Raw genomic sequence first — 19,091 nt, 5'->3', positions numbered from 1 at the left:
CATTGAGTTCACGGAGAGCGTATCGAACTTGCCCTCCCGTCTTTCCCTTTGGAGATCCAGCCCTAACCAGCCGGCCTCTACCTAGGTAGCCTTGGGAGAAATGAGAAAGCGAAGTTAACTCCAGCAGGCCAAAGCCGGGATACCCCGGATTCCGCTCAATGCTCAAGTTCAACCGCAACGTCGACAAGCCTCTGCATCCGGTGACCGTTCTCCTCTAAGCCCAAAGTCTATCTACCTAGGGAAACAACGTAAACTCCTCTGGCACAGCCGACTGAAACAATTCCTCCTACTCGCCTCCTGCAGCCTCTTCTTACTCTCCTCCCCATACCCACCAATCACATCCTGGCTCTCGTCCGCATAGCCCATGTGCTTGAATGGCCGATACACGCCAGCCGCCTTCGTAATCGCCTCAATAGAATCAAGCACGCGAGCCACAGCCTTGAAGACGTCGTTCTGGTGTCGCGGGTCCGGTAAGACAGCGATGAACACGTCCACGAAATGCTCATAATGGGATTCGCGTGCGCATTGAAACCGAAAACGGGCCGAGCTGCCGTGGTATTTCGTCGCTTGGGTAAACTAGGAATCCGCCCCAGAGACCGTTAAACGGGTGCGTCCCCATGGTGAACTTGGTCACGACGCCAAAGTTGTTGGACCCACGCTTCAGCGTGACGAACTCGCCGCTCGCGAGGACTACCTCGTACGCCAGTACTGTATCATAGGCCCATCCCACAGCCGGGCCCAGCAAGGAGAGGCCACCACCAAGAAGCTATCCGCCTGTGCCAATGGCGCCGGCTCGCCCGCCTGTCACAGTGAGGTTCTGCAGGTCAAGCTCCGTAAAGACCTGTCGCCATGCGGCGCCGGATTCAATCTCGACCGTCGAGCGGTCCTCGTTAATGCGGATACCGTGCATGGCCCGGAGATCAATGGTTACTCCGCCGTGGATATTGGCGGCGCCGGCAAAGAGAGCCTGGCCGTTGCTGCGGACTGCGAACTTCTCGCCGGACTTGCGGTGCGCGGTGGCCATTGTATGTTGGGCGGACAATGCATGCATGCTTCAGGCTTTGTTCCTGGAAGCTAAAGTACGAGTAAAGGCATTCCTGGTACGTGGGGGTTTTTTTGAGTGAACACCTTTCCTTCGAGAACGGTGGAAAGCTGTTGGCATGTCGCGTGAGGGCGCTGTCAGGGAGACTGGCCGGCGATCCACACGCTCAGGGCGCCGACAGCGTAGACGAGCTGGGAAGCCATCGTCATTATTGTGGTCGATAACCTGAGAGGAGGAAAGATGATGAGTTTGAGCTTATAAGGTGAATCAAAGCCCCTGAGTTTCGTTCGGCTGTGTCCGGCCGTTTTTCTTTGTTAGGGTTTCTTTGTGATAGTCCCCTTCTCCCCAAATGAAACCACACCGGAACAGTAAGGACTCGACGGATCCGTGGTTCTTCTCGAGTAGACATTCTCCGAGTGCGTGCATTGAAGCTTCCAGGTTATCTCAGGCGCCACGGTTATATACTTCGCGCGTCTTATTTACGGTCTTCCCCGAAACAACTATGCCGAAGTGATTGATTACCCGGGGAGCCCCTAGTTCCGAGTAAACGGAAGAGTTACAGAAAGCGGGAACAATGAGAAAAGCAAAGGTCCCTGCTTGCATATAGTAGTGCATCGCACCTTCCCCATATACTGTCCTGCTACTAAGCAACTGGAACGAGCCAAAAAAGGAAGCAACGGCCATGGGACCCATAATCGAGCAAAGGAAGGAGCGAGTTGCCGGGGGCGAAGGTGTGGCAACGACTGACCTCACCTGCAGTGCATCGCGCCTTCCTTCTTTTTATAGATAGTAGCGCTAGCAGCAAGTGTACTTAGGGGATATGAACATAAGAGTGCAATGCAAGGATATGATACTTCGGCGCCAGTTCAAAAAAAGGGACAGGTTTATATAAGTTATGTATGGTCTCCGTGCTCCTAGAGACCCGAGACGCATGGCTGGCATCCTCAGGTCCTAATGCGCTAAAGCGGATGATGGTATGTGCAATATAGGTGGTAATACTTGTATGGACGTTGGATGAAAGAGGAATTAATAGGATCATTCCTTATGCCTAGCATAGTCAGTTTGGATAGGCAAGGTGCGTAGTATCAAGAACCATCGAGCTAACCCTAACCGCCGGTCGATGTAATTGATTCTTAGTTCGGGGACGCGGCTTTTCATAGTATCGCCACTGATGTTATTATCCCATGCAATGTATCTGAAGAAGGAAGAGTGTATTCTGGTCATATGCACCTGGAGGTGATTTGGATCCTGCCCTGGATCATTCTACTTATCCCAGAAACGACCAAGACACTGGTGTGGGGGGCGGATATCTTTAACCATCGCCCCTCGGACTGCATCTTATGATCGTGCGCCAAAGGGCTTTCAAACCCCTTTGAGCTCTACTTGTATATCAAGCCAGAACATAAGATTATAGTTCATAATGCAGTTATGCTCTTTATCATTTTCATTGGACCGTATCTAACATGCGTTGCAAATCAAGTAAAAACAAACTTCCACCCATTGTCAAATGTGATTCCCTTGTCGTGGGACTGTATATGCCTTTTTTTTTTTTTTTCACGAATAAAGTCTCTCTCTCAACGTAGGAGTCTTCTAGAAGACCCACGTGCGTAGCCAGCGTATAAATCCCTCTACAATCCACCTCCATATCCGCACTTATTCACTCAGCCTTCTTCTCCCCCTCCTCCTCCTCAACCCCTCTAAGAACCGGCTGAAACCCCACCCTCTGCTCAAAAAGGCTCAAAAGCGGAATAAAAAGCTTCATCGCCCCCTCCTCACCCTTAACCAACGCCTCCCTCTCCCGCGCAACCTCATCCCATCCAATAAACCGCCACTCGGCACACTTTTTCGGCTCCAGAATCTGTGGTTCACCTTGGCCTGGTTTAATATGGGCCCCGACGAAAATCGTAACGTAGTGCTTGTTGTCGTCGGGCATGATGTCGTTGGTGGCTGTTAGAAACTGCGCATCTTCGATCTCGAGACCCGTTTCCTCGAGCACTTCGCGCAGGGCGCACTCTTCGAAGGATTCGGAGTATTCGAGGTGTCCGCCAGGGAGGGCCCATGTTCCTGGTTTGGTACGTTAGTATCCATATTGAGTGGGTTTGGGTTGAGAAGCCGGGGGTGGGGGGTCGCGGTAAAGTTCGCGTAGGATAGGGGGTCATACCAGCGCCGTGCGAGCCCTTTCGCTGGCCGAGGATGAATTTGCCTTCGTGGTTTAGGGCGAAGACGCCGACGCCGACGCGGACGTTTGGGTTGGGTGTTGTGGGGTTTGTCATTTTGCGGTTGTAGTTGTGGTGGTGATACTGTCCGTGGTCAAGTATGTACGTAAGGCTGATTTGACCGAAGATCGGGAGTAAGTAAACGGTTAAACTGGCGATTGAGTCACGTTTTATTTTTCGCTCCGATGTGAGAGAGAAAAGGAAGATGCGATGCGATGGATTGAAGAATACCGTCTTCCAGGTAAATTCAAAGTCTCTTATATAGACCCTGGGTTCTTTGGCCCGGTGTAGGATAAAGAATAAAGAGTAAAGATAAAAGCAACCGGAAACAAGGCTGTTTCGAACAGGCTTTGTCGCTGTGAGAGACTGCAAGGACTCCAAGGAGGCTGAGCCTTACTGCAATAATGCGGGCAGGGCAAATCTGCGACTCCAGTGTTCCATTCGTTGTCCCGCGGGCCTGGACCAGGTGGGGCCGTTCCGGTTGGACAAAGTCGCAATGCAGACTACAACGGACAGGGCTGTAGCTTAGCGCCGGAGTGATTAGTCTTTAGGGAAATCTGCCTTGTGACCAGAACTGTGGCTGGTGCCTATATGGAAAGAGTATATTACACTATAATACAGTTTGTCCAGGCGTGGCTGAAGAGCTGCAAACTGCGGCTACAGCTATAGCTGCGCCAATCTCTCTCGCACAACGCCCGACAAGTCGTCGAACGCCACATCCTCACGCACGCCTAAGCGCCTACATTGCACTTCCAACGTCCGCTTCTCCCTCCATCCTCGACCTAGGACAACGAGCACCGGGTACCCGATCAGGTCTGCGTCGCCCAGTTTCCAGCCAATCTGCTTCTCGCGGTCGTCGAGGATCGCATCGACGGGCGTCGATGAAGCCGCTTCAGCGCTGGAAACTAGTTGATCATACACTATCTCGGCGTCCGCAATCAGGTCTTCTGAAGCAGGAATAACGGCTACTTCGAACGGCGCAATCGCGCGAGGCCAGTTCAGCCCCTTCTTATCCATGAGACAGTCCGCGACCGCGGCGATCATGCGCGAGACGCCAATCCCGTGGCAGCCCATTTGCATGGGCACCTTTTTGCCGTCCTCGTTCATAATAGAGGCTGAGAGAACCTCGCTATAGCGAGTTCCAAGGTGGAATGTGTGGCCGAGCTCGATGGCGGTGTGCGTCTTCAGCACGCCCTGCGTGCATTTCGGGCATTTATCGCCGTCGTGAACGGTGAGGAGGTTGAGTTTGTGGTTTGTGCCTGGGAAGGTATCGAGGCGGAGGAACTGAAGGTCTTCTATGGCGCAATCGGCTTCCTGGAGGATATTGCGCGGCGGCCTATTGTAAGCGTGCACGAGAGAGTCGTACACGTCGAGCACCCGTGGGCGCTCTGTGGGACCGTCGGAAGCTGCCTTGGTAGATTTGACATATTCGGCCCACTGCTTCAGAGGATCATTGACGCCAATATCGAGGTCGATACCGGCGGCGCTGGCAATCGCTTTGACCGCGCGGGAGTTGGCTTCCCGCTTCACTGGCTTCTCCTCGCCGTCCTGTACGGTGAATTTCGGGTACCAGGAGCGCACTAGGGTCTTCCTGTCCGCCGAAACCGCCATCCAAAGACCAGTAGAAACTCTTGGGCTTGTCGCAGCGGGCTTATCTGCCACATCAAACCCGGAGGCTAAATCAGGCGAGTTCCCGGAGATCTGGCCTTTCCCGTCCGCAAGCTCTTCGTTGTATATGCTGTCACAGTTGGAGCAGCTGACGACTGTGTCCTCGCCTTTCGGGCTGGGGATGTGGAACTCATGACTCAGGCTACCACCCATGTTGCCCGAGTCGGCGGCGGCTGTCAGATACGGGAGCCTCAACTCGTCGAAGAGCCTCGTGTACGCGCCTTTCACTAGTTCGTACGTTTTCAAGGCGTTCTCCACGTTATGGTCGAAGGTATAGAGATCCTTCATGATGAATTCTCGACCGCGCAGTAGACCTTGTCGCGGACGGGGCTCATCTCGATATTTTCTCGCTGCTGAATCAGTTAACGCTCTGGAGAGCTCCAGCGCGTGACTCACAAATCTGATATACTTTAAGAGGTAGTTCTTTGTATGACGTGGTGAGGCCCCCCACCAAGGCAGTAATTTCCTCCTCGTGTGTTGGCGCAAGGAGAAATCGAAAGTCCTTCCTATCATCAAAGCGGAAAACCTACGAGTCGCGTTAGCAGAGTATCAAAAGTCAATCAGTAAGGCATCCAGACCTCTGAATCTTCCGTCAGCCGCCCCGACCGCTCCCAGAGCTCCTGTGACGAGATAGAAGACAACGAAATCTTCGACGCGCCTGTCAATAGTCAGCTGTTAAGCAAGTTAGGCTATGCAATCAGGTGCCCACCTATTGACTGCATATGCCGGTCAATGAGACGCTCTAGCTTGTCTTGTATGCGCAAGCCAAGAGGCAGCATGTGGAAGATGCCCGAGTAAGCCTGGATTGTCAGCACTGCCTGCTCGGTGGATGTGCCGAGGACTAGATACCTTTCGATATAACCCCGCCCGAACAAACCAGTCATTTATATCACCTGTTGATAGTTAGCGGGGTTCCGATTGAAGGATGAACTAGATAGATAGTACCTGTTTCAACCTCCTGATCCTTCTTTGAGATTCGTTTTGTTGGCATCCAAAAGTTGGACACCCGATTTCGGCCATCGGTCTACAACCCCCCGTCAGAAATCGTCAGTAAAAATGATGTGAGAACATACGTGTAAGTTGCATCGAGATATCCGACATAATCGCAAATTCCATGTGTATGTTTGGGATGGCCTCAGGAAACGGCCCGCGATTGGGCGAACCCCCGATATCATGAGGCAGTGTATTCCAGTCAATCCAGTGACTCAAGATTAATCTAATCAGTTCCAGCAAGATCTGAATGCCTCGAAATTGAAATTGTATCTTCGTGCTCCAATGTAGATAGATGCGAGAACCGATGCTCAGAAATGCGATCGGTGCCGGAATTACTTTCCCCCGGCGGACAATTTCCAGCGGCAGAAAAAAAAAGTTGAGACGAGAAAAAAGGAACAAGCCAGACGGTCCAACACCACCAGTGCATCAGCCACGGTTCCGATCATGGCGAAAGGCAAGGGAAAGCGCCCGGCGCAGGCTAATACCACTGGGGCGAACAATATACCCCTCGCCGACAACAATAAGACCAACGCCGGAGCCGCTGCCCTTCCGCAGTTGGAGGAGAGTGCCTTTGCGGGTCTCCGCCAGAAGATCGAGCAGAGGTTGAAGGAGGGGGCTTCGAAGCAGAAACCGAAGAACGGCAAGTCGAGTACGGGGCCCTCTCAGGATGCGAAGAACGCCAACGACAACGCTGCGAAATCCGATGCGAAATCTAAAAACAACGCCGACAAGAATGTCAAGGGCAAGAAGCGGGATCGGAATGGCGAGGTGATTGCCCGGGATGAGAAGAAGGACGGGAAGTCGCAAATGGCGAAGTCGGACAAAGGGGGGGATGACGATGTTCTGCGGCAGGAAATTTTGGCTCTTGGAGGGACCGAGGAAGACCTTGAGCTGCTTGCGGGGGTCGATTCAGAGGAGGAAGTGGAGGCCGGAGAAGCTCCCAAGAAGTCAAAAGGGTCGGCCGAGGATTCGCTGAGAAAAGAGTTGTCGGCTATGCTCGCCGCTGCTGGTCAGGTCGTTCCCGATGACCTCGAGGAAGAGGACGTAGAAGAGGCGGAGGAGGATGACGACGAAGCTGAAGTTGAGGAAGATGGAGAAGAGGAAGAGGAAGATCAGGAGGACGAAGAGGCTGGATCTGATGATGAATCAGAAGATGCTTCAGATGAGGAAGCTTCCGAACTGGAGGTCAAGCAGCCAGCGAAGAAAGAGGCCAGGGAAACCGCGCCAGAAACAATTTTTCCGAAAGAGTTCTCGAAGCTTGTGAGTAAGATCAATTGGCTTGACATTTAGTATATGCTGACTTGTCAGACCGTTATACCTAGATCCGACTGGTACATGACCGCCCTCCCTCCGGCATCCACCAAGCAAGCTGCCTCCGGACTTACTCGACATCTCGTCGACCGCGTCCACAACTATGCCGTTTCGCTACTTGAGAAGGAGAACAAGATGTACGCGGATGCCCAGCAATCCTCGGCATCTTCTTCATACAAGTTCTACAGCACCATCATGACAAGCGGAACACTCAGTGATAAGACCTCGGCTCTGACGCTGGCCGTCCAAGAGTCACCTTTGCACAACACCAAATCGTTGGAGAACCTGGTCGCTCTCGGCAAGAAGCGCAGCCGAGCCCAGGCGGTTGACGTCCTCCGCTCTCTGAAAGACATGTTCGCGCAGGGTACACTGCTTCCGAACGACCGACGGCTCCGTGCCTTCGCAAACCAGCCAGCCCTGATTGCCGCCTTTCAAGGCACCGGGAGCAAATGGACTGAGGGAGATGCTCTTCCTGGTGGGCTCCAAAACAGCCATTTGATCGTCTGGGCCTACGAGAACTTCCTTAAGGACCAGTATTTCGAAGTGCTGAAGATCCTGGAAGTATGGTGTAATGATGAGATTGAGTTCTCTCGCACCAGAGCGGTCAGCTACGTCTTTGAGCTTCTCAAGGAGAAGCCAGAACAGGAAGCCAACTTGCTTCGTTTGCTCGTCAACAAACTCGGTGATACATCGAAGAAGATTGCCTCCCGCGCATCCTTCCTCCTTCTGCAACTGGAACAGTCGCACCCCCTGATGAAACCAACCGTCATCAAGGCGGTTGAGGAAGTTCTCTTCCGACCCGGCCAAAGCCAACATGCCAAATACTACTCCATCATCACCCTGAACCAGACCGTGCTGAGCGGCAAGGAGGAAGAAGTGGGCGTTCAACTGCTCGACATTTACTTCTCCCTCTTCGTCGCCCTGCTGAAGCCTTCGAAACACCGCAAATTCGACGACAAGAAGCACGGAAAGGGCAAGGGCAAGAAGCAAAGCGCAAAAGACAAGGAAAATGCTGAGGTTCAAAACGAGGAGATGCAGGACAAGCTTGTCTCTGCGGTCCTCACCGGTGTGAACCGAGCTTACCCATTCACGAGCTCCAATAGCGAGAGACTGTCCAAGCACATCGAGACTCTCTTCCGCATCACGCACTCGTCAAACTTCAACACCAGCATTCAGGCCCTCATGCTGATTCAGCAGTTGACCTCCACTCACCAAGTATCTAGCGATCGCTTCTACCGCACTCTCTACGAATCCCTTCTCGATCCGCGTGTTGTCACCTCGTCAAAGCAATCTCTGTACCTGAATTTGTTGTTCAAGGCTCTCAAGAACGACGTCAATGTTCGACGGATCAAAGCGTTCGTGAAGCGCATTGTTCAAGTTCTGGGGTTGCATCAGCCCGCCTTCATCTGTGGAGTCTTCTACCTGATCCGCGAGTTGGAGAAGAGTTTCGCTAGTTTGCAGACTCTCTACGACCAGCCGGAAGACAACGAGAGTGACGACGAGGAAGTATTCAGGGATGTTCCCGATGAGGATGACGAGGTTCAACAACCGGAGGTCCCTGAAAAGCCTAAGCCAACCAACGGCTACGACCCTCGCAAGCGTGATCCAGAGCACAGCAATGCTGACAAGGCCTGTCTCTGGGAAATGGTGAGTTTTACAAATCTACAATATCGCGTAAACCAGTTTGCTAATGCTCCATAGCTCCCCTACCTCTCCCACTTCCACCCTTCTGTCTCAGTCAACGCAGCCCATTTGCTAGAGAACCAGCCGATGAGCGGAAAACCCGACATGACGCTCCATACCCTAACCCACTTCCTCGACCGCTTCGTCTACAGAACACCCAAGGCCGCGGCATCCACGCGTGGCACTTCACTCATGCAGCCCCTCGCCGGCAGCGACGCAAAGGATAGACTCGTTACCTCGAGTCAACATGCCCAAGACCTACCTCTCAACTCCGAGGCCTTCTGGAAGAAGAAGGCCGAGGATGTCTCAGCCGAAGACACCTTCTTCCACGAGTACTTTAGCCGCCTCGGCAAGGACAAGGAGAGGGCTCAGCAGAGGAAGAAGAAGAGCAAGGATCCTGTTGAGCGGGATGAGGAGGGTGATGTTGACGATGAGCTTAGCGATGCGGAGTCGGAGATCTGGAAGGCGCTTGTTGATTCGAGACCGGAGGTTGGTGGGGAAGGTGATAGCGATGATGACCTTGATCTTGATGACCTCGAGAGCGCTTATGACCAGTCTGATGAAGAAGGTGAAGGAGACGAAGGAGTCATCTTCAACGACGAATCCGACGAGGATGAGGAGATGGAGGATGTTGCAGACGAAGCCGAAGCTGAAGAAGTCCCGACGAAGACGAAACCAGTCAAGGGCAAGAAGTCCAAGGACGAAGATCTCGAGGACGAAGAGGCCTTCGACATGGACGTCTCGGACGAAGAAGCCTTCGTCGACAGCGACGAGGACATACCGTCGGACGTCGAACTGGGCGGGGTGGAACTCCCCAAGGAAGACAAGGGCGGTCGGTCGAAGCGGCGCAAGCTCAAGCACCTGCCGACATTTGCGTCTGTGGACGACTATGCGGCTCTGCTTGCTGGGGAGGACGAGGGGATGTAGGGCTTCTGTTTACCTACTACTACTGCTGTTATGTATCTACCATCTTCGAAGTCTGCATATATCCATACCCCATGACATTTTACCCAATCTTCGTAAAAGCCGCCAGTAACATGTCCTCAGTAGTATGATGTGGCGCATTGCATGACCATGGCGTGACCCCTTGCATTAACAGAGAGTGGTAAGTTCGCGCCCACGAGGCAGTGATAAGAGGCACAGCACAGATCAAAGGTTGAGATTAGCTTGCTTATGCGGCGTGGGGGCCTGGGGCACTCCGGAGCCGAGGACGGAGAAGCCAATGACATCATGGAGTGCCCGAAGCGGGATTCCACTCGATGGCGCCATAGTTCAACTTTATTGCTAAGATGCGCCATAAAGCTTCGGTGGAGGCATTCCGTCGAGAAGATTTTGATCATTTTCTAATATTTCTAAACTTCTTCGATGGTTCTTTGTGAGACGAAAAGCAGCAGTAGCAGAGATCTCCCGATCGTGCGACTGTGCAAGGCCCTCGAAACCTGCTTGGGTCTGAGCCCCCTCGACCCCGACCGTGGACGGAAGCGGGTCGACGGGGCACCTCCCCTTCGGGCCCTGAACGGTCAGGTCGAAGTTGAGGTTGCACTTTGCCCCCGCAGATTGAGATCGAATGCGTTCATTCCTCTACTTTTTGCCCGAGCAGTGTCTACGTACGACGTTCCTGGCCATCGAAATCTGGTCGAGCACGTCATGGACTAGCCAGATGGGGGCCGACAGTCCACTCCTCCCTCTGAATCTTAAGTTTTCCGTCAGGCTGTCGCCCGGAACTGCAACCAGCATGGTGCTGAGTCTGTTTGGTAGGAATTTACCATAGGAATACTGTAAACTGTTCTCCGTAGGAAGATTGCCTGACAATGCGCACCACCGTCAATCTCTGTTTCTGCACTCCTGATTCTAGAGTAGTTGAATCTCGCGATACTAGCAATCAAGCCTTCCAAGCGTTTTAACTCCTCGGCGTCGCCGCTTGGCCCTCGTGTGTGTTTTCCGTTGCCACTCCATCGTTCACCATCGCGGGGCTCTGATAGGCCTGGCCCGCTTGACTCTCATCCAGCATCCTATTCCTTAGCCAGCTTATCGCCTGCTATCCACTCTAACTCCTGTCACCTCTCACACTCGTCAGATTTTTCTTCCTATCTTCCCTTTCTTGTCTCATCTTTATTTGGCAGAGGTAAGCCTGTTTTCATTTTAATAACTGGGATTCCTCCTCTTGTCTACTCTCATGCCGTACTCTGCATGTCCTGTATTCCGCACTAACTAATTCGACTTGCACAGTCCTACTTTAACACAGCAGAAGCAGTACATGCCTCCGAAAGCCCAAAACTTCTTTTCTCTGCTCTACTCAGTCCGATCCTTCCACCGACGCTTCGTCCGCTCGATAAAATGGCGGGATTATTCGGTGCCAGCACCACCAAACAGCCTGAGACCGAGCGTTCCTCGGCCTCTGACAACTCCGCTGAACGGATGAAGGACAAGGACTTGGAAAACCAGCCCCAAGCTTCTGATTCGGAGTCGGGGGAGATCGGACGGCAGATTGAGCTTGAGGCCGAGAATTCGATCAAGTATCGGACTTGCAGCTGGCAGAAGGTGTGTGACTCCGGCGCAACCGCGAAATTGCGCGCCGCGGGGTGAACTTCCTTCTAGAAAGTCCTTGCTGTGCTAATGGCTGTCGTTTCGCTTCGTTAGACGGCTGCGCTGCTCTTCTCAGAGTATATCTGTTTGGCGATGATGTCGTTTCCGTGGTCGTATTCGGTTCTTGGCCTTGTGCCGGGGTTGATCTTGACGGTGTTTATTGCGGGCGTTGTTCTTTATACCTCGCTTATTATATGGTGCGCCCGTCCGCTGCCCGTATATTTTCATCGAGCGCTGCGGTGACTGACCTTGCGTAGGAGATTTTGCCTGCGCCACCCGCATATCCGTGATGTCTGCGACATTGGCCAGCACCTGTTTTGGGGCTCCAAAATTGTTTGGTACCTGACCGCGGTCATGTTTCTGCTGAACAATACCTTCATTCAGGTATCTCTCGCTTTTCATGTATTGGTCAGGGTAACGCCTGACACTATCAGGGCTTGCACTGCTTGGTCGGCGCCGAGTGGTTCAATACGATCTCCAACCACGGAACATGTACCATCGTGTTCTCCCTTGTCACAGCGATCATCTCCCTCATCTGCTCGATCCCTCGTACATTTAGCACCCTATCCAAGGTCGCGACCATCTCCGCACTCGCTACATTCATCTCCGTCCTGCTAGCCGTTATCTTCTCCGCCATCGAGGAACACCCAGCCGGCTACACCCCCGCTGACGGCGACCCCATCGTCAAAGCAATCCCCGTAAAGGGCACGACCTACGTCTCAGGCATGAACGCCTTCCTAAACATCAGCTACACGTTCATTGGCCAAATCACGCTTCCCAGCTTCATCGCCGAAATGAAAGAGCCCCGAGACTTCTGGAAATCCGTCACAGCCGTGACAGTCGCCGAGATCATCCTCTTCAGTCTCGTCGGCTCCATCGTGTACGCATACACAGGGACGCAATACATGACCAGTCCTGCTTTCGGCTCCATCGGCGACGAAGTCTACAAGAAGGTCTCGTTCACATTCATGGTCCCGACAATCATCTTCCTCGGCGTGCTGTATGCCTCCGTCTCCGCGCGCTTCATCTTCTTTCGCATCTTCGAAGGAACTCGCCACAAGGGAAACCACACGTTCATTGGCTGGGTCAGCTGGATCGGTATTCTGGCTTGCTTGTGGACGTTGGCGTTCATCATCTCAGAGGTCATCCCGTTCTTCTCGGATTTGCTGTCTATCATGAGTTCGCTGTTTGACTCCTTCTTTGGATTCATTTTCTGGGGCGTTGCCTACCTCCGCATGAGACGCGAGGACTACGGTCCTGGCTTCTATAAGAACCGTGGTATTCGGGGATGGATTGGCGCGATCGGTAATGTCAGCTTGATTGGGATTGGGCTTTACTTCCTTGGCCCTGGAACTTACGTATGTTCTCACTTTCTTTCCCATCTCACTTATCGAAAGAAACCTATGCTAACGTTATCCTCACATTTTAGGCTTCCATCGAGAGTGTAATTCTAAACTACCAAGCCGGCACCGTGGGAAGCCCGTTCTCGTGTGCTGACAATGGGCTCTGATCTGATGTGATGCATTAGCAATTGGATTGCTCTTCGTTTCTTATTTGTTTGATAAAATGGGGCTTTGGCTGGGATCGTGTTCTTCTATTACATTGAATTTTGTGGTGTGGGATTATGATCTAAAGATACCATCATGATATTTACCTAATGCAAGACGAGATTTGTCGCTTGTGCTTTGGGACGCTGCTTCGTTTCGTTTCGTTCGATTAGATTGTTCGGCCCGACACAATAAAATGATGAAGCTCGATGCGAATTCTACAACCTATCATAGACATTTGACACTGTTTGTGAATATGCAAGTGCAAAAAATGACCAGTGCAGGACTCGATCCGGCGATCATATCGGAGTTGACTCTCCGCACCGCGCCTTATCTTATCATCTCCTCCGCGGGATTTCCCTATCGCACGTGACTTTGCCGTCCATTATGACGCTTTTCTGAGCTGCATTCTCCGATTCTTGCTCATTCCTCACTTCTATCTCAATTCTACAAGAATCAGATCAAAATGTCTGCTGTACGACCCCTACGACGAGGTATCCATCTCCTTGGATTGCGATCTCTTGCTCAAACCACCTCTGTCGGCGCCAATGGCCTCCCCCGACAGCTTGGAGCTGCTTCTCCGCACGCCCGCCGCACTCTCCGCTCCCCAGGTTCAGGGCGCTCTATCGCCGCCCCTGGCACGCTGCCCATTGCCAATGGCGTGAGATATGCCTCTTCTGTGACGCCGCCTGGCTCACTGCGACAGACGAAGCTTCATGACTTGCATATTGCGAATGGGGCTAAGATGGTGCCTTTTGCGGGGTTCTCTATGCCCCTTCAGTATGGAGACTTGAGCCATGTTGAGAGTCATATGTGGACGAGGGAAAAGGCGAGCTTGTTTGATGTGAGCCATATGTATGTCATTTTTCCTCTCATCTCTGTCTTTCGGGGCTGGATTGTGTTATTACGATCGGTGACTGATTTGCTTTGGTTTATCAGGGTCCAGCATCGCCTCAGCGGCCCCGGCGCCCTTGAACTGCTCATGAAGGTTACGCCTTCGTCACTTGACAAGCTCCAAGATAACACATCAACACTCTCTTGTCTCCTCGAGTCCGGAACCGGCGGCATTGTGGATGACACCGTCATCACCCGCCTGTCCAAGGACACCTTTTACTTCGTCACCAACGCCGGTCGCCGCGACGAAGACCTCGCCTTCCTGACAGCCGAAATTGACGCCTTCAAGGCCGCCAACGGCCAGGAGAAGGAAATCAACTGGAAAATCCTCTCCAACCACTCCCTCATCGCCCTCCAGGGCCCCGAAGCCGCCGCTGTCCTGCAACGGCTCGTCACCCACAAGGACCCAGAACCTTGCGACCTAAGCACACTCTACTTCGGCAACTGTCGCGAACTCAGAATACACCTCCCTAATGGAAAAGTTATCTCCGAACCCCTCCTCATCTCCCGAACCGGCTACACAGGCGAAGACGGCTTCGAGATCTCCATCCCGCCCTCAGTCTCCCCAGCCGATGTAGTAGCAACCCTCCTTCAAAACCCCTCCGTTAAACTCGCCGGCCTCGCAGCGCGCGACTCGCTCCGCCTCGAGGCGGGGATGTGCCTCTACGGCCACGACATCTCCACATCCCAGACTCCCCCCGCCGCAGCACTAGGCTGGATCGTAGGCAAAGACCGCCGCGACCCGTCCTCCCCACAGGCCAATTTCAACGGGTCCGAGACAATCCTCCCTCAGATTGCATCACCGTCCAAGAACCTCTCTCAGCGCCGTGTCGGGTTCACGGTTGAGAAGGGCTCGCCCGCGCGCGAGGGCGCCGTCATCGTCGACCTGAATGATGAGTCTAAGACGCAGATTGGTGTCGTTACTTCTGGGTGTCCGAGTCCGTCTCTGGGGGGCACGAATATTGCGATGGGGTATGTGAGGCAGGGGATGCATAAGAAGGGGACCGAGGTTGGGATTCTGGTGAGGAATAAGGTTCGGAAGGCGGTTGTTACGGGGATGCCGTGGGTTGAGAGTCGGTTCTATCGGAAGACTTAATAGTTGTGGTTTCTCGTTCCTCGTCTTTCCTTTTTATTTTTTTTTAGCTGGATTTGTTTCGTTTTTATCTTGTTTTTGCGCGGTGGTTCTTCAACAGTTCTAGGGAGACCCCTCGAAAAAGAGAATCCTTGCTGGGATATCAGTGGATGATATGATGACTAGATGTATATATTACGCCTATGATGGCGAAATAGTCATTCAGGTATTGATGGATGGTCTGGGCTCAACCCTCCAAGCACCCTTATAAATGAATGTGCATACATTATCCAAGTTCCATATCTAAATCCACTTCCCCCGTAAAAAGCATCAGTGATAACCTAGAGTATCGCATTGCCTCATCAGCCCACCGAGACCCCCCGCGATAACATGGATAGAATTCATCAGCCGTGAAGGTCCACGGTATGGATAAGCTGGCTCGGGTGTGCAGTCCACCCAGAGTGAAGGTTCCTCCTCCAATGGGTATAATTCCACCACGATATCGCCGATCGTGTCTCATGGTTACGGCTCAGGCTATGGAATGGAATGAAATGAAAGGCTGCTTCGGTGTCGCCAGCCAGTCGCAACTTGAAAGACGTGAAGCGGCTGCAGGCGGAGGCCTTGAGATGGCTATGGCTATGGCTGGCCATGTGGATGCACATCTGCAGCCCCATAGCATTCTGGAGGGTCTGCGCTGCACATAAGTTAGCTGCAGTAGCGGGATTCCTTATTAAGAGCTCCATCATCTTGACGCGATGCTTTGCACGGGCACGAGCACAGGCACGGGCTACTCAAAGTATGATGGTGGCTAGTTTATGCGAGTGCGACTACTAACTCAGATGACTAGCTAGAGAAAAGGGACGGGAGGGCTCAAGTAAACCCAAATCGAAGGATACGATTCTACTATGCCAGGTATAAGAGTCCTTGAGCAGTGTGCTGTTACTAGAGAGATTTCGAAACTGGCTGTTAAGCTGGGGGGTGGAGCTAGGCTGTGTTAGATCTGATTCCCGTGTGTAGATAATAAGCGCCGGGTTCTAGAGAATTGGAAAGGAGGGCATGGCCGGCTGTAGGTAATCACGATGAGTGTGTGCTGCTATGTACAATGTACCCTGTGCACGCACAGCCTCTGTCAAGGACAGACTAGGGCGCTGCCACCTTGGTCGGTGGCAGGCAGCTTGCAATATGTCTGACCTGCATCTGTAGGTGGGTAAGCCCTGTCTGTTTCTGTTTGTATACCATAAAAGGAAGTGGAGGAGCGGGGAGTCGAATAGTTCCTTCCAACATCTGCTATCCTGTCAGCAACATTGCGGTGGTGGAGAGAGTAGCAGGATGGACGTGGCTGAATAGCTCTATTCATGCTGAACACGGGAGATATTTTCGATCCTAGGCCATATTTAACTGGAGAGAGAGAGACTCCAGAGCCATCATTGCAGCACAATCAAGTCAAGCGATCGAATCGATGGTAACCAAATTGACACGCTGTTCAAGGACAGTCTAGTTAGTCTGCATAGACTCGCTCCGGTATAGACCCCCTGCGTCAGCATGATCTGCGCCCGAGGCCAGATGATTCATCACCGAAGTTATAATTCCCAATGTTGAAGCTGCCCTGAGCAAGTATCGGGGTTGTCCCCTCAGCATTGTGTAAGCGGCGGTGACTGGAAGATGTCACTGTCTACCTTACCCTGTTGTCCGTGTCCAATTTTATGCCACAGATATCTCACCAGAGGCAGATAAGACATCATGCAAGCGGCGATCAAATACATGCCAGTCTCCACCATGCTCCATATCATAAGCAGTGCGCCGGACCAGGTACTATCGGCAAGGACATTGGTGCTAGTTTACACACATAGCTCTGTTACAGCTGACTCAAAAAGCAGAGCAGGGTTACTCACACACTACCAAAAAAGAATGTAGCGAGCACACCGAGCTTCATGCGGGTTTTCAACGGCAAGCCGAGCACATGAGGGATGGGAAGAACCAGCATCACAACGTCCGTAACGATATTCACGACCCGACCGTACTGGAACCAATCGTTTATATCGATACAGCGGTGGACTGCGATGTTGCCTGCAGGTGCGCTCCAGAGCGCGCTGAGGGGCCGACATACTGCAAACCCCACCGCGGTATTGGCAATCCAGTTGGCGAGCAGGAGGATGGCTGTCGCGTAGCAGATCATACACGACGGCTTGTGGACGAAGAATGAGCGCAGGTACACGTCCAGGATGGCTAAATTGGGGAGAACCGCGCCGGTCAGGTAGATGAAGCTGATGGCCAGGAGGAACTTTGCCCGGGCTTCCATCGCCTCTGGGTCGACGAGAGACTGGTGCAGGCCGAGGCCGCCGTACCTCACGTCCGCTGAGAATGGACTTTGTTAGAAAAGTATCAGGATATCATGTCGCTGTTCGTCCGACTGAAAGGCAAACACAGGTATAGGTAGGTAGGTTGGGCTACCAATAACGGATCCTGTAAATCCGCCGTATAAAGCCAGCCCAGTAAGATGGGGATGTCATCGCGCTGCCATGCCACGCTGCCAATGCGCCGGGACACAAAACGTAGTATCACAGCGGCCGAACTCAGAGCAGTAAACACAATATATGTGGATAGGACCAGCGGCTGTCGGGTTTCAGGGTAGGGTTGCGGATATGTTGGTGCTTCGGTGGCCATCTTTGCTCGAGCTTTCATGCTCTTGGTCCATATAAAAACGGGATAAACAGTTATTCTCCGGGGATGCAAAATGAGTATTTCACAAACAACGCGAAGTTGACCTAGGTGTATTTATATGCCCCAAAGCCGCTTGAAGCACATCAACGCTGTATAACGCCTTGGAAGCGCCCTCTGGACTGTTTGTATGGGGCCTCCTATGTAGTGTCCAGGTGCTGAACGTAGGAAAGTCGGGATCCCACATCAGCTATCAGCCTCAGACTCGGTCAGTTGGATATTTCGAGTGGGTGCATTCGAGATGGAAACAATAAGCCTTCTGCAACATCTATTATTATTGCTTTAATTATCTACCAGTCACCCAGCGTTTCGGCTAGTTGCACCATTTCAAGATCATGTCTCTTCTGTATGTTCCATGGCGCTTGCTCGTCGATTGGCCCCTATATGTGTAACCACCCAACTGCAGCAGGGTTGACACGTCAAATGATAAAACCTCAAACCTCGGCCCTTGTCAAATCAAGGATACTCCGGCGATTTGAGACTCGGAATACATAACTTTGTGAAGAACAGTGATGGAGAAGCGGAAGCGTGATTTTACTCCGAAGCTGTGCCAGAACTCGTATTGATCAAAGAACTTTTCCCTCTCTTTTCCCCTTCTCCTGGCCTGCTTCTCTTGCCGAATAATTTGTACGTCTTTAGGGCTATACCTATCTGGGGAAATATAATTTTTGCAGTTCGGGCCGGCCCGAAACCTATACCACATAAGCTTCTTGGTGTGCCAACCTACCTACGCTCGTTCGCAATCGAGTCGTATCAGTAGATATCCTATCCTTGAAAGGCATCCGCCCCTTAGTAGGCTACGTGCGTACCTATGGCCAATACAGCCTGGGTTTCAATCTGCCCTCTCTGTCTCTGTGCATCTCGTAACAAGGTTCAACCCGTTTCAATCTGCGCCTGCGCTATACCTCTGTTTCTTGCCGAGCTTATTGCAGTCTAACCTTGTCCATCAGATGCCAGAAGGAATCGCTTCTATGGCCACTCGCCTACAGTCTGTCGCTGCGTCTTGAATCCTCGACGGAGCTCATAAGTGCACCGTACATATTCGCCAACGTCATTCGTTTGGCTCGACGAGGATGCTGCAGTACAAAATGGGTCACGGCGTATGTGCCGGTAACTCATCTGAGCTGGAAACATGGAGATCATCATAGCAAAGGCAAGTGGTTTCATCTCGAGCTTCTTCAGTTACACGCGATGAATTAGACATAGATCTTGTTTTCACCAATATCAAGCACATACGACCACAGGGTGTGGAGAACAGGGCTTCCCGTCCGCTCAGCCGTACTTAAGCCACACGCCGGCTGGTTAGTAGTATGGTGGGTGACCACATGCGAATCCCAGCTGTTGTATGTTTTTACTTTTTT

The 19,091-nt window shown here is 52.4% G+C and overlaps 7 protein-coding genes across 7 annotated transcripts; 3 read left to right on the top strand and 4 right to left on the bottom strand.

The window, feature by feature from the left end:
• Window positions 1-298: 298 nt before the first annotated feature.
• On the bottom strand, window positions 299-1,183 carry BDV17DRAFT_271031 (uncharacterized protein). Its single transcript, XM_073758748.1, has one exon. The coding sequence runs from the start codon at window positions 1,049-1,051 to the stop codon at window positions 767-769; it is 285 nt and encodes a 94-aa protein (XP_073612664.1). The 5' UTR covers window positions 1,052-1,183; the 3' UTR covers window positions 299-766.
• A 1,279-nt stretch (window positions 1,184-2,462) lies between these two features.
• Window positions 2,463-3,625, bottom strand: BDV17DRAFT_271029 (nucleotide triphosphate diphosphatase NUDT15). Its single transcript, XM_073758747.1, has 2 exons — window positions 3,204-3,625; window positions 2,463-3,106 (listed from the first exon to the last, which is right to left on the bottom strand). Exons 1-2 carry the CDS (start codon window positions 3,313-3,315, stop codon window positions 2,700-2,702), a joined length of 519 nt encoding a protein of 172 aa, XP_073612663.1. The 5' UTR covers window positions 3,316-3,625; the 3' UTR covers window positions 2,463-2,699.
• A 268-nt stretch (window positions 3,626-3,893) lies between these two features.
• Window positions 3,894-6,248, bottom strand: BDV17DRAFT_271024 (putative proline--tRNA ligase AIM10). The gene is made up of 7 exons (XM_073758746.1): window positions 6,000-6,248; window positions 5,872-5,950; window positions 5,776-5,819; window positions 5,636-5,726; window positions 5,505-5,584; window positions 5,323-5,452; window positions 3,894-5,276 (listed from the first exon to the last, which is right to left on the bottom strand). Exons 1-7 carry the CDS (start codon window positions 6,099-6,101, stop codon window positions 3,922-3,924), a joined length of 1,881 nt encoding a protein of 626 aa, XP_073612662.1. The 5' UTR covers window positions 6,102-6,248; the 3' UTR covers window positions 3,894-3,921.
• On the top strand, window positions 6,227-9,903 carry BDV17DRAFT_271021 (RNA-binding ribosome biosynthesis protein MAK21). Its single transcript, XM_073758745.1, has 3 exons — window positions 6,227-7,179; window positions 7,228-8,877; window positions 8,932-9,903. Exons 1-3 carry the CDS (start codon window positions 6,364-6,366, stop codon window positions 9,838-9,840), a joined length of 3,375 nt encoding a protein of 1,124 aa, XP_073612661.1. The 5' UTR covers window positions 6,227-6,363; the 3' UTR covers window positions 9,841-9,903.
• Window positions 9,904-11,044: 1,141 nt separating this feature from the next.
• BDV17DRAFT_167071 (putative neutral amino acid permease) lies at window positions 11,045-13,475 on the top strand. The gene is made up of 5 exons (XM_073754755.1): window positions 11,045-11,454; window positions 11,554-11,696; window positions 11,757-11,883; window positions 11,934-12,857; window positions 12,929-13,475. Exons 1-5 carry the CDS (start codon window positions 11,251-11,253, stop codon window positions 13,007-13,009), a joined length of 1,479 nt encoding a protein of 492 aa, XP_073612660.1. The 5' UTR covers window positions 11,045-11,250; the 3' UTR covers window positions 13,010-13,475.
• Window positions 13,476-13,490: 15 nt separating this feature from the next.
• Window positions 13,491-15,394, top strand: BDV17DRAFT_271010 (glycine decarboxylase subunit T). Its single transcript, XM_073758744.1, has 2 exons — window positions 13,491-13,901; window positions 13,986-15,394. The coding sequence occupies exons 1-2, from the start codon at window positions 13,513-13,515 to the stop codon at window positions 15,034-15,036; spliced, it is 1,440 nt and encodes a 479-aa protein (XP_073612659.1). The 5' UTR covers window positions 13,491-13,512; the 3' UTR covers window positions 15,037-15,394.
• Window positions 15,395-16,900: 1,506 nt separating this feature from the next.
• Window positions 16,901-17,676, bottom strand: BDV17DRAFT_294091 (uncharacterized protein; the record flags this gene model as incomplete). The annotated part of the gene is made up of 2 exons (XM_073762765.1): window positions 16,901-17,367; window positions 17,436-17,676. 2 exons carry the CDS (start codon window positions 17,674-17,676, stop codon window positions 16,901-16,903), a joined length of 708 nt encoding a protein of 235 aa, XP_073612658.1.
• Between the last annotated feature and the right edge of the window lie 1,415 nt (window positions 17,677-19,091).

Source organism: Aspergillus undulatus (assembly GCF_047715775.1).
Source record: "Aspergillus undulatus strain CBS 261.88 unplaced genomic scaffold BDV17scaffold_49, whole genome shotgun sequence".
Classification (NCBI taxonomy): Eukaryota; Fungi; Ascomycota; class Eurotiomycetes; order Eurotiales; family Aspergillaceae; genus Aspergillus; species Aspergillus undulatus.
The sequence above is the reverse complement of the archived record's forward strand: the minus strand, read 5'-3'. Positions and strand labels throughout refer to the sequence as shown.

Bases quoted from the DNA above. Each gene is read 5' to 3' on its own strand.
- BDV17DRAFT_271024 (XM_073758746.1), bottom strand. From the start codon at position 6,101: ATGATATCGGGGGTTCGCCCAATCGCGGGCCGTTTCCTGAGGCCATCC. The intron at 5,951-5,999 runs GTATGTTCTCAC...GGGGGGTTGTAG, and splicing joins TATCTCGATGCAACTTACAC to ACCGATGGCCGAAATCGGGT. The intron at 5,453-5,504 runs GTCTGGATGCCT...CGCGACTCGTAG, and splicing joins GGCTGACGGAAGATTCAGAG to GTTTTCCGCTTTGATGATAG.
- BDV17DRAFT_167071 (XM_073754755.1), top strand. From the start codon at position 11,251: ATGGCGGGATTATTCGGTGCCAGCACCACCAAACAGCCTGAGACCGAG. The intron at 11,697-11,756 runs GTGCGCCCGTCC...GACCTTGCGTAG, and splicing joins TATACCTCGCTTATTATATG to GAGATTTTGCCTGCGCCACC. The intron at 11,884-11,933 runs GTATCTCTCGCT...TGACACTATCAG, and splicing joins TGAACAATACCTTCATTCAG to GGCTTGCACTGCTTGGTCGG.
- BDV17DRAFT_271010 (XM_073758744.1), top strand. From the start codon at position 13,513: ATGTCTGCTGTACGACCCCTACGACGAGGTATCCATCTCCTTGGATTG. The intron at 13,902-13,985 runs GTATGTCATTTT...TTGGTTTATCAG, and splicing joins TTGTTTGATGTGAGCCATAT to GGTCCAGCATCGCCTCAGCG.
- BDV17DRAFT_271029 (XM_073758747.1), bottom strand. From the start codon at position 3,315: ATGACAAACCCCACAACACCCAACCCAAACGTCCGCGTCGGCGTCGGC. The intron at 3,107-3,203 runs GTATGACCCCCT...GTACCAAACCAG, and splicing joins AAAGGGCTCGCACGGCGCTG to GAACATGGGCCCTCCCTGGC.
- BDV17DRAFT_271031 (XM_073758748.1), bottom strand. From the start codon at position 1,051: ATGCATGCATTGTCCGCCCAACATACAATGGCCACCGCGCACCGCAAG.
- BDV17DRAFT_271021 (XM_073758745.1), top strand. From the start codon at position 6,364: ATGGCGAAAGGCAAGGGAAAGCGCCCGGCGCAGGCTAATACCACTGGG. The intron at 7,180-7,227 runs GTGAGTAAGATC...CTGACTTGTCAG, and splicing joins CGAAAGAGTTCTCGAAGCTT to ACCGTTATACCTAGATCCGA. The intron at 8,878-8,931 runs GTGAGTTTTACA...AATGCTCCATAG, and splicing joins AGGCCTGTCTCTGGGAAATG to CTCCCCTACCTCTCCCACTT.